Source organism: Centropristis striata, chromosome 2 (genome assembly GCF_030273125.1).
Source record: "Centropristis striata isolate RG_2023a ecotype Rhode Island chromosome 2, C.striata_1.0, whole genome shotgun sequence".
Taxonomy (NCBI): domain Eukaryota; kingdom Metazoa; phylum Chordata; class Actinopteri; order Perciformes; family Serranidae; genus Centropristis; species Centropristis striata.
In genome coordinates, this window is record NC_081518.1 from 31,639,331 (window position 1) to 31,652,829 (window position 13,499).

General features: G+C 40.7%; 2 protein-coding genes across 2 annotated transcripts in view; both read right to left on the bottom strand.

Moving 5' to 3' along the window:
* The window catches only part of ush2a (Usher syndrome 2A (autosomal recessive, mild)), a 271,031-nt gene that overhangs the window by 33,589 nt on the left and 223,943 nt on the right, over positions 1-13,499 (bottom strand). The gene's annotated exons all lie outside the window — the stretch shown is intronic.
* LOC131984087 (uncharacterized) lies at positions 612-10,728 on the bottom strand. Its single transcript, XM_059348966.1, has 8 exons — positions 10,331-10,728; positions 9,175-9,276; positions 8,017-8,118; positions 6,758-6,859; positions 6,482-6,640; positions 3,955-6,100; positions 3,538-3,693; positions 612-1,618 (listed from the first exon to the last, which is right to left on the bottom strand). The coding sequence occupies exons 1-8, from the start codon at positions 10,484-10,486 to the stop codon at positions 1,395-1,397; spliced, it is 3,147 nt and encodes a 1,048-aa protein (XP_059204949.1). The 5' UTR covers positions 10,487-10,728; the 3' UTR covers positions 612-1,394.

The following is a 13,499-nucleotide window of genomic DNA, read 5'->3' on the forward strand; positions in this document are numbered from 1 at the left end:
TTTCTTCCTTTCTCTTATCAGAGATACATACATTTTTAAATGGATAACTACAGCATGTAAGTATAATTATACAAGAGGCCTTTTCAGATATATTTCTGATACACACGCGCACACACACACACACACACACACACACACACATACGTACTTAGGCCACCTTTGGGGTCGGATAACAGAACACCCCACTATCGGGGACACCACTTTCTGAATGGTTTAGAGAGAAGCTAACACCATTCCCAGATGCGAGGGGGCGCCCTTAGTACCAAACCCACTTGACATTTTTGATTAGAGCTTGTTTTTTCCCGCATGATTTTTAACCCAGACTTTGGGGACAATTATTATTTAAGCAACCTTAGGGGACTTGTGCTATACACAAACTCTGACAGAAGTCATCTTTGGGGTCTTATTTCTTGCAAGCCAGAGATTCCAACCTTGAGATAGTTTTACCTCCCCCAATTTAATGAAGTCATTTGAATTGGGGGGTGGAGCTTCTTGGCATTATGTTAATATTAACTGAATCAACACAAAACATGCAGACAACTGAATCTATGATAGGTAAATGTTACAACCAAAGAAGACCTACACACAGGAACAAAACAAGGGAAACAAGGTTTCAAAAAAAAATTACATTTATTGCAGAATACCTGAGATGAACGTACCCACAGACTGTCTAAAACCTGGACGTAGTCTCACTGACGTCCCCACAGACTGTCTAAAACCTGGACGTAGTCTCACTGACGTCCCCACAGACTGTCTAAAACCTGGACGTAGTCTCACTGACGTCCCCACAGACTGTCTGAAACCTGGACTTAGTCTCTGTGACGTCCCCACAGACTGTCTAAAACCTGGACGTAGTCTCACTGACGTCCCCACAGACTGTCTAAAACCTGGACGTAGTCTCACTGACATCCCCACAGACTGTCTGAAACCTGGACGTAGTCTCACTGACGTCCCCACAGACTGTCTAAAACCTGGACGTAGTCTCACTGACGTCCCCACAGACTGTCTGAAACCTGGACTTAGTCTCTGTGACGTCCCCACAGACTGTCTAAAACCTGGACGTAGTCTCACTGACGTCCCCACAGACTGTCTGAAACCTGGACGTAGTCTCACTGACGTCCCCACAGACGGTCTAAAACCTGAACGTAGTCTCACTGACGTCCCCACAGACGGTCTAAAACCTGAACGTAGTCTCACTGACGTCCCCACAGACTGTCTGAAACCTGAACGTAGTCTCTGTGACTCTAGACAGTCTGTGGGACGTCAGTGAGACTACATTCAGGTTTTAGACCGTCTGTGGGGACGTCACAGAGACTACGTCCAGGTTTCAGACAGTTCGAACCCTGGGCCGCTGCTGAGCCTTTGTACATGGGGCAGATTCTCTAACAACTGAACTAAGTGCTCGTCTGTCTCTTCTGGGCAGTGATTCTGTTTCGGACATAGTTTTTGACATCTGTCCATGAGCGCCCCTTTAGTGCCAGTGTTTCCAATTGCAGGCAAAGCATGCAGTCACGTTTGGCAGGAAGAGTGAACGTCTTGATGAACTTCATCATGTGTTTTTCAACTGCATGAACTTCTCCTGCCTCCCATTTCCGCCTTTGTTTTGCTGCTGCTGGTCCTGTGAAGAAAAGAATAAATGCACTTTTATACAGTAATACTGTGAAACATGCAGATCGGCATAAGTTTTTACCCCAGTACCAGCATTTTACAGTATTTTGGCAGTTTTCATTAAATTTCAATCGTTTTTCATGGCATTCTACCAGTTTTTGTGTAATTTATGTCTGAGTTGTCCTAACATTTTAACAGAACTTAAGTGGCAATTCCATAAGTTTTTGTGATATTTTGATCAGTTGTCATGAAATTGTACAGTTTTCCTGATATATTACTGTTTTTCTTCTTCTGAGGTTTCATAAGATTTTAGCTGAATTTTCTGTACTGAGTGGCTCTTGTGTAGGTTCTTTACTGCTTGTGCCAGTCCCAGTGGTATCCTTAAGTGGGGAAAAAAAGCATTGTGCAATATACATGACTACAGGTGGCTCCATAACACAAGGGGTTGTGATCAGTAAATTATATTACTGGAACCAAGATATGTTTTTTCAGACTGGCCTTCCATTTTGAATGCTGCTTTCACTGCATATGAATGGTTTAAAAAGTACAAGTTCAAAAAATAATAAATAACATGTCCATTCTACATAAATATAAACTTCTGCATGGAGATTAGCTTCGTAGCATCATTCATGACCCTGCCCTTCTCTAAGCCAGCTATTCTCAACCTTGAGATTTGGGGTCGCGAGATGGTTTTGGAAGTCAGCTCTGTCTCCACTTCTTTTTGGTCATTTAATGTCTTTTTTTTGTTCATTTTGTGGGGTTTCTTTGGTCATTTTGTGTCTTTTTGTCATTTTGTTTCTTTTTTGTCATTTTGTGTCTTTTTGTCATTTTGGTCATTTTGTTTCTTTTTTGGTAATTTTGTGTCTTTTCTGTCATTTTGTTTCTTTTTTGGGTCATTTTGTGTCTTCTTTTTGGTAATTTTGTGTCTTTTGGTAATTTTGTGTCTTTTGTTGGTCATTTTGTCTTTTGTTGGTCATGTTGTGTCTTTTGTTGGTCAATTTGTGTCTTTTTTGGTCATTTTGTTTCCCTTTTTTGGTCATTTTGTGTCTTTTTTGGGTCATTTTGTGTCTTTTTTTTGTCATTTTGTGTCTTTTTTTTTGTCATTTTTGGTCATTTTTGTGTCATTTTGTTTCTTTTTTGTGTCATTTTGTTTCCCTTTTTTGTGTCATTTTGTTTCTTTTTTGTGTCATTTTGTCTTTTTTGGTCATTTTGTGTCTTTTGTTGGTCAATTTGTGTCTTTTTGTTTCCCTTTTTTGGTCATTTTGTGTCTTTTAGTCATTTTGTGTCTTTTCTGTCATTTTGTTTCTTTTTTGGGTCATTTTGTGTCTTTTTTGGTCATTTTGTGTCTTTTTGGTCATTTTGTGTCTTTCGTTGGTCATTTTGGTCATTTTGTGTCTTTTTTGGTCAATTTGTGTCTTTTTTGGGTCACTTTGTGTCTTTTTTGGGTCATTTTGTGTCTTTTTTTGGTCATTTTGTCTTTTTTTGGTCATTTTGTGTCTTTTTTTGGTCATGTTGTGTCTTTTTGTCCTTTTGTGTCTTTTTTGTCATTTTGTTTCAAAGTAGCAAGTTATTACTTTCCAAGGAGTCTCAGCTTGAAGCTGACTGTTACACACTCGGGAGTTCAGAATGGACCTTTAAACTGATAGCAAAGGACTTAGATATTATAAATGCACAGACAGAGATGTTTTAGTTGTTGTCTGCTTCATTATTTGTCCAAAATTCATCGTATCAACTGAGTTTGTATGATCTGAACTGTGCGTGAGATTCTGTTCAGTGAGTGGGGATCGCAGACAACATGCATGTTAAATTGGGGTTCGCAACTCAAAAAGGTTGAGAAATACTGCTCTAAGCCAATGTAGAAAGGGTACAGTATCCTGAAAAGAAAGGTCACAATCACCATTCTCTGCACCGCATGATGTAAGTTTTAACCTTGTATAGGAAGAGTAGCAGCAGGTGGTGGTTCTGAAGATGCAGGCATGTCCATGCTAGGAGGTATTTGGTCCATGGCAGTGCTGGTACATTCATCTTCCTCGTTTGCACTGTCACTTGAAGCATCCTCTCCTTCATTGGAGTGTGGCATTTTCTCTGGTGAAACACAGGACAGGTAGAAAATAAGTTAAACTAAATCAGCAGGAGACTTTGAATTTCACAGGCAGAATCCAATATAGCACTTGTAAAAACACAGAAATATGAAACCAATTATCCATAAGTGTTATTTTTCAAACAAATGTCTTTTGAGAAGTGCTGCTAATCTGACTGCACCAACTTCTGCATTAAATCCATGAGCTAAGTTTCTTTTGACAGGTTTTGTTGCAAATCGACTTAAACATCAGAACATGTACAAACCTTCAGGGTCAATTTCGATATCATCCAGTGTCATCCCTTTGTACTGCGACACATTCCCCCTCTCCATAGCCAGTAGCACTTTGCTCATTCTAGCAAGCTGCAGAGTTCCTTGGGGCAGCCGATAGTATTGTCTGTGGATGCGGATATCATGGCCTAAGAAGTCAGCAAGTTGATCAGACTCATTTTCCTCAAGGTTCAAGACCTGTGACATCGTTGCAATATGTTTGCGAAGCTTTGTTGAGGTCAGTGCTTCAGGGTGTTTGGCACCACAGCGTTTGCCATATTTCTGAAGACACTCTCCCCCTCTGTAGGCTGACAAGGCTTCTGGTCTTGCAAACATGAATACATTTTCACTGGGTACTCCACAGCTTTCACGCATTTCAGCCAGCAGCTCCATAGCAGTCACCATTGATGGCTTTAACAGGACTGGGACCATTCTCCCGCGTTTCCCTCGGATCTCCACTCTTGTGAAGAACTCGCACATCTTCCTCTCAAATGGAGTCAAGCAGATAGCCACGTCATCATGCAACACCGACTTGTTCCGGGACCTAAAAGCAGTCAGTAACATCCGTGACACCTCTCCTGCTCTCCTCCTGTTGAATGTAATGGTTAAAGCAAGTGTTAATTTAGCCAGGGTAGCATAGCTTTCTGGAGTGGGGGAGATTCTTAGCAGTCTCTCTGAAATACTTTGCTTGTTCTCCATGTAAAAGTTCAAGAGCTTCACATCTTGGGTAAATGGCAACACTTGTGGCATATTCCACTTAGCCTCCTTAAGAGTGTTTAGTGCTCCAGAGGAGATGAACTCTTCCCATCTGCTATCATGTATAGCCCGATACCTTTTGGCATACTCTGCTGTGACATGATCACCAGACATCATAGCATCACTCTCAACAATACTGGATATTTTCTTTAGACTGTGGCCAAGCTTGAGGGCTAAAGACGGTGTTTGATATGTGTTGGTTTTGGGATCGTATCCTGCTGCCTTCTTCACTGCAGATATAACATGTGGGAAGTTTTTAGGAATGAAGAACTCCTCCACTTTTTTCAGTGGTGTAACCTTTTGAGCTTCAAGGACCATTCTTCCAACTTCTCTCATCTTCTGTCTTATGTAGTCATCATTACTGTTCCCTTTGTTCTTCAGTTTGTTGAACATATATTGTCCCAGTTGCAGGATGCATTTGTCATTCTGAACAACATGTGACACTTCATCATAGTTCATGTGGGTGAGAATCTTCTGTAGGCCCTCACTAACCTCAAGACCAACAGGTGTGGTAAGAGCACACAGGGATCGAACTCTTTTTCTTCCAAATTGGGGTGCATCCTCTCTCGTCTTCTCTGGGCAGACTTTGATATGTTTCCACAATGTTTTTTTTGAGTAGAGACCTTGACAATGTGCACAGTGAATGAAATTTTGACCATGTCTGATCTCCTGAGTTCGGTAACGCGCAACAAGATGTCCAGCTCCTTTTCTAACCACATCTGTATTGTGGGAAAAGTTTCCTCTGTTCCTTAGAATGGCCAGCTGAACTCGCCGTTCTTTGGAATCTTTTGGGTAATAGAATGCTTTTGCAACATCTGGCTTGTTTCTATGAACAGTTTGAAGGTGTCGTGCAATCTTTGATGTTGGCTTGGAACAATAAAGGCAATAGTTCCTCTTGTCATACACTCGACGTGATTGAGTATTTGTGGTATGCAGTACTTCAATTGAACTTTTTTCTGTCTCTGAGCTGACTGTCGAGCTACTGGCTTTGTCTGGGCTGACTGTGGAGCTACTGTCTTTCTCTGGGCTGACTGTTAAACCACTTTCTTTCTCTAGGCGGAGTGGTGTGCTCCTCTTTTTCCGTGGGCTGACTGTGCATTTCTTCCTTTTTCCTAGGCTGAATGGTAGTCTCCTCTTCTTCTTTACTGCATGGTCTTTTTCTGTGCTACTGTCTTTGTCTGGGCTGATTGTTGCGCTGCTTTCCTCATCTGGGTTGTTCCTTGTCACTGTAACCTTGTAGTGTAACCTCTTCAGTGCGTTTTTTTTAGTGGACAAACATATGCTGTCACCAGAGTCATTTCCCTCAGTGTCAGGTATGTAATCAGCATCACTGTAGTCAGTGTGACTGCTCTCATCTGTTGATTTATCTGAGGTATCTTCTTTGCTCTAAAAAAAAAAATAGAATTGTGGAATTTATGGATTATTAGCAGCCTTCCATTGTATTGAAGGATACCCGGCTGAAATGCCATGTCCACATGCTATTGCAGGAATATTAGCATCATTCAAGCAGTGAAATTGAAAAAAGTTCACACAAAATAAAAGAAAAATGTTCTCATGCAAAAGAGAAACAAGAATCATGTTACAAAGGAGGATCAAATTCTAAATGTCATACTTAAAACATCTATGATATTTGAATGGAGACTGTATTTCCATCTTTTATGAGAGAGAGAAGCTCACACAAAAAGTCATAAAGACATATTAAGTTAAACATTATATAGAAGTTACAAGTCACATAAGTCAACCTGTAAAGACCTATATTATACTCACATTATCCAGCTGTGCAAGCTGTTGATCAAGAAGCTCACGTTGATGCAAAAGGAGGGTACGCTGTCTTTGAATTGCATTGCGTTCTTCCTCTGAGGCCATGTAGCGTTGATAGCATTTCTCATGGTGCTGCTTCAATTTAGCAATCCTGGACTGAAATGACTACAATGAACAAGAAGTAGTTAGCACCTTACTAGGTAAACCTACATTAATGTTAGACTACCAAAGTGCAAAAATCAGTTGAACTCTGTTTGTCCCTGTTGTTGCAAAGTCACATACCTTATTTACACTGGGGGACAATGGTTCAACAGGAACCACAGACTGATAGCTGCCATTTAAGTTGTCATCCACTGATGGTGTGGTCGGAGGAGACATGTAAATCTGCACATCAACAAAGGGATAGAAATTACACACACTCTGCCCACAAACTAGCATGGATATACAAATGATTGAAGCCCCATTGATCCGTTTTGTAAGGCAGGATGTTGGCTGTCCAGTGTATAAAGCTAGTGTAAGATAGATGCATACTTTGAAGTCCAAATATCAGGAAGAATGATGCATTATAAATGTGAACACTGTTTGTGGATCAAACTGTAACGATGGCTGACATGTTCCTCTAAAAGGTAAACTTGCTGAGGCACCAATACAAAAGACTGTCTATACAACTGGGGACATTTAACACACATACACACATTCTGGCTCGACCAAAATGGGGACATTAACAATTTTGGACCCCCTCATCATCTATGCATAAGACTGTCCATACAACTGGGGACATTTAACACACATACACACATTCTGGCTCGACCAAAATGGGGACACTCACAATTTTGGACCCCCTCATCATCTATGCATAAGACTGTCCATACAACTGGGGACATTTTACACACATACACACATTCTGACTCCATCAAAACGGGGACACAGATGATTGGACGCTCCAGCAATCATGTATATGTATATATAAGCCACTAATAACTATTTTTCTCGCTACAAACACCTACACACATACTATCTGAGCCAAACTCAGGACAGAGAGACAAGTCAGCACAGACAATTGTTACTTGGGCAAGAGAAACACATTGGATTACAATGTGAGCTCATACATCCACTGATCAGGTGGTGACCTCAGCGTAAACCAAGGGACAAAACAAAGTGATGAACCATGATCAATAGGTAACAGTTCACATTAGCATGCAGCTTGAACATTGTAGATTTCTTGGATTCAGGAGCAGGCCAAAGGGTGAGCTGCTAGAAGAGTTGATAATTATGTGAGTGTAAGTACATTGAAGAACTTGTCATGTGACTGATAATGACTTTTGTTCAGATCTAAGTTGAGTCCTGGTTAAATTATGAGTTGGTGTGGTCTACCTCCCAAGATGTAGGTGTACATAAGGATTAGAACTAGCTTTGTACATGGGGGAAATAGCATTTTTAAGAAAGCATGTGTGAGTTTGTGTTTTAAAGGACAACATCCTCATACAGAGGTGTAAAATCAGTTGAACTCTGTTTGTCTTTGTTGTTGCAAAGTCACATACCTTATTTACACTGGGGGACAATGGTTCAACAGGAACCACAGACTGATGGCTGCCATTCAAGTTGTCATCCACTGATGGTGCGGTCGGAGGAGACATATAAATCTGCACATCAACAAAGGGATAGAAATTACACACACTCTGCCCACAAACTAGCATGGATATACAAATGATTGAAGCCCCATTGATCAGTTTTGTAAGGCAGGATGTTGGCTGTCCAGTGTATAAAGCTAGTGTAAGATAGATGCATACTTTGAGGTCCAAATATCAGAGGAAGAATGATGCATTATAAATGTGAACACTGTTTGTGGATCAAACTGTAACGATGGCTGACATGTTCCTCTAAAAGGTAAACTTGCTGAGGCACCAATACAAAAGACTGTCTATACAACTGGGGACATTTTACACACATACACACATTCTGGCTCGACCAAAATGGGGACACTCACAATTTTGGACCCCCTCATCATCTATGCATAAGACTGTTTATACAACTGGGGACATTTTACACACATACACACATTCTGACTCCATCAAAACGGGGACACAGATGATTGGACGCTCCAGCAATCATGTATATGTATATATAAGCCAATAATAACTATTTTTCTTGCTACAAACACCTACACACATACTATCAGAGCCAAACTCAGGACAGAGAGACAAGTCAGCACAGACAATTGTTACTTGGGCAAGAGAAACACATTGGATTACAATGTGAGCTCATACATCCACTGATCAGGTGGTGACCTCAGCGTAAACCAAGGGACAAAACAAAGTGATGAACCATGATCAATAGGTAACAGTTCACATTAGCATGCAGCTTGAACATTGTAGATTTCTTGGATTCAGGAGCAGGCCAAAGGGTGAGCTGCTAGAAGAGTTGATAATTATGTGCGTGTAAGTACATTGAAGAACTTGTCATGTGACTGATAATGACTTTTGTTCAGATCTAAGTTGAGTCCTGGTTAAATTATGAGTTGGTGTGGTCTACCTCCCAAGATGTAGGTGTACATAAGGATTAGAACTAGCTTTGTACATGGGGGAAATAGCATTTTTAAGAAAGCATGTGTGAGTTTGTGTTTTAAAGGACAACATCCTCATACAGAGGTGTAAAATCAGTTGAACTCTGTTTGTCTTAGTTGTTGCAAAGTCACATACCTTATTTACACTGGGGGACAATGGTTCAACAGGAACCACAGACTGATGGCTGCCATTCAAGTTGTCATCCACTGATGGTGCGGTCGGAGGAGACATGTAAATCTGCACATCAACAAAGGGATAGAAATTACACACACTCTGCCCACAAACTAGCATGGATATACAAATGATTGAAGCCCCATTGATCCGTTTTGTAAGGCAGGATGTTGGCTGTCCAGTGTATAAAGCTAGTGTAAGATAGATGCATACTTTGAGGTCCAAATATCAGGAAGAATGATGCATTATAAATGTGAACACTGTTTGTGGATCAAACTGTAACGATGGCTGACATGTTCCTCTAAAAGGTAATCTTGCTGAGGCACCAATACAAAAGACTGTCTATACAACTGGGGACATTTTACACACATACACACATTCTGGCTCGACCAAAATGGGGACACTCACAATTTTGGACCCCCTCATCATCTATGCATAAGACTGTCCATACAACTGGGGACATTTTACACACATACACACATTCTGACTCCATCAAAACGGGGACACAGATGATTGGACGCTCCAGCAATCATGTATATGTATATATAAGCCACTAATAACTATTTTTCTCGCTACAAACACCTACACACATACTATCTGAGCCAAACTCAGGACAGAGAGACAAGTCAGCACAGACAATTGTTACTTGGGCAAGAGAAACACATTGGATTACAATGTGAGCTCATACATCCACTGATCAGGTGGTGACCTCAGCGTAAACCAAGGGACAAAACAAAGTGATGAACCATGATCAATAGGTAACAGTTCACATTAGCATGCAGCTTGAACATTGTAGATTTCTTGGATTCAGGAGCAGGCCAAAGGGTGAGCTGCTAGAAGAGTTGATAATTATGTGAGTGTAAGTACATTGAAGAACTTGTCATGTTACTGATAATGACTTTTGTTCAGATCTAAGTTGAGTCCTGGTTAAATTATGAGTTGGTGTGGTCTACCTCCCAAGATGTAGGTGTACATAAGGATTAGAACTAGCTTTGTACATGGGGGAAATAGCATTTTTAAGAAAGCATGTGTGAGTTTGTGTTTTAAAGGACAACATCCTCATACAGAGGTGTAAAATCAGTTGAACTCTGTTTGTCTTTGTTGTTGCAAAGTCACATACCTTATTTACACTGGGGGACAATGGTTCAACAGGAACCACAGACTGATGGCTGCCATTCAAGTTGTCATCCACTGATGGTGCGGTCGGAGGAGACATATAAATCTGCACATCAACAAAGGGATAGAAATTACACACACTCTGCCCACAAACTAGCATGGATATACAAATGATTGAAGCCCCATTGATCAGTTTTGTAAGGCAGGATGTTGGCTGTCCAGTGTATAAAGCTAGTGTAAGATAGATGCATACTTTGAGGTCCAAATATCAGAGGAAGAATGATGCATTATAAATGTGAACACTGTTTGTGGATCAAACTGTAACGATGGCTGACATGTTCCTCTAAAAGGTAAACTTGCTGAGGCACCAATACAAAAGACTGTCTATACAACTGGGGACATTTTACACACATACACACATTCTGGCTCGACCAAAATGGGGACACTGACAATTTTGGACCCCCTCATCATCTATGCATAAGACTGTTTATACAACTGGGGACATTTTACACACATACACACATTCTGACTCCATCAAAACGGGGACACAGATGATTGGACGCTCCAGCAATCATGTATATGTATATATAAGCCAATAATAACTATTTTTCTTGCTACAAACACCTACACACATACTATCAGAGCCAAACTCAGGACAGAGAGACAAGTCAGCACAGACAATTGTTACTTGGGCAAGAGAAACACATTGGATTACAATGTGAGCTCATACATCCACTGATCAGGTGGTGACCTCAGCGTAAACCAAGGGACAAAACAAAGTGATGAACCATGATCAATAGGTAACAGTTCACATTAGCATGCAGCTTGAACATTGTAGATTTCTTGGATTCAGGAGCAGGCCAAAGGGTGAGCTGCTAGAAGAGTTGATAATTATGTGCGTGTAAGTACATTGAAGAACTTGTCATGTGACTGATAATGACTTTTGTTCAGATCTAAGTTGAGTCCTGGTTAAATTATGAGTTGGTGTGGTCTACCTCCCAAGATGTAGGTGTACATAAGGATTAGAACTAGCTTTGTACATGGGGGAAATAGCATTTTTAAGAAAGCATGTGTGAGTTTGTGTTTTAAAGGACAACATCCTCATACAGAGGTGTAAAATCAGTTGAACTCTGTTTGTCTTTGTTGTTGCAAAGTCACATACCTTATTTACACTGGGGGACAATGGTTCAACAGGAACCACAGACTGATGGCTGCCATTCAAGTTGTCATCCACTGATGGTGCGGTCGGAGGAGACATGTAAATCTGCACATCAACAAAGGGATAGAAATTACACACACTCTGCCCACAAACTAGCATGGATATACAAATGATTGAAGCCCCATTGATCCGTTTTGTAAGGCAGGATGTTGGCTGTCCAGTGTATAAAGCTAGTGTAAGATAGATGCATACTTTGAGGTCCAAATATCAGGAAGAATGATGCATTATAAATGTGAACACTGTTTGTGGATCAAACTGTAACGATGGCTGACATGTTCCTCTAAAAGGTAATCTTGCTGAGGCACCAATACAAAAGACTGTCTATACAACTGGGGACATTTTACACACATACACACATTCTGGCTCGACCAAAATGGGGACACTCACAATTTTGGACCCCCTCATCATCTATGCATAAGACTGTCCATACAACTGGGGACATTTTACACACATACACACATTCTGACTCCATCAAAACGGGGACACAGATGATTGGACGCTCCAGCAATCATGTATATGTATATATAAGCCACTAATAACTATTTTTCTCGCTACAAACACCTACACACATACTATCTGAGCCAAACTCAGGACAGAGAGACAAGTCAGCACAGACAATTGTTACTTGGGCAAGAGAAACACATTGGATTACAATGTGAGCTCATACATCCACTGATCAGGTGGTGACCTCAGCGTAAACCAAGGGACAAAACAAAGTGATGAACCATGATCAATAGGTAACAGTTCACATTAGCATGCAGCTTGAACATTGTAGATTTCTTGGATTCAGGAGCAGGCCAAAGGGTGAGCTGCTAGAAGAGTTGATAATTATGTGAGTGTAAGTACATTGAAGAACTTGTCATGTGACTGATAATGACTTTTGTTCAGATCTAAGTTGAGTCCTGGTTAAATTATGAGTTGGTGTGGTCTACCTCCCAAGATGTAGGTGTACATAAGGATTAGAACTAGCTTTGTACATGGGGGAAATAGCATTTTTAAGAAAGCATGTGTGAGTTTGTGTTTTAAAGGACAACATCCTCATACAGAGGTGTAAAATCAGTTGAACTCTGTTTGTCTTTGTTGTTGCAAAGTCACATACCTTATTTACACTGGGGGACAATGGTTCAACAGGAACCACAGACTGATGGCTGCCATTCAAGTTGTCATCCACTGATGGTGCGGTCGGAGGAGACATATAAATCTGCACATCAACAAAGGGATAGAAATTACACACACTCTGCCCACAAACTAGCATGGATATACAAATGATTGAAGCCCCATTGATCAGTTTTGTAAGGCAGGATGTTGGCTGTCCAGTGTATAAAGCTAGTGTAAGATAGATGCATACTTTGAGGTCCAAATATCAGAGGAAGAATGATGCATTATAAATGTGAACACTGTTTGTGGATCAAACTGTAACGATGGCTGACATGTTCCTCTAAAAGGTAAACTTGCTGAGGCACCAATACAAAAGACTGTCTATACAACTGGGGACATTTTACACACATACACACATTCTGGCTCGACCAAAATGGGGACACTCACAATTTTGGACCCCCTCATCATCTATGCATAAGACTGTTTATACAACTGGGGACATTTTACACACATACACACATTCTGACTCCATCAAAACGGGGACACAGATGATTGGACGCTCCAGCAATCATGTATATGTATATATAAGCCAATAATAACTATTTTTCTTGCTACAAACACCTACACACATACTATCTGAGCCAAACTCAGGACAGAGAGACAAGTCAGCACAGACAATTGTTACTTGGGCAAGAGAAACACATTGGATTACAATGTGAGCTCATACATCCACTGATCAGGTGGTGACCTCAGCGTAAACCAAGGGACAAAACAAAGTGATGAACCATGATCAATAGGTAACAGTTCACATTAGCATGCAGCTTGAACATTGTAGATTTCTTGGATTCAGGAGCAG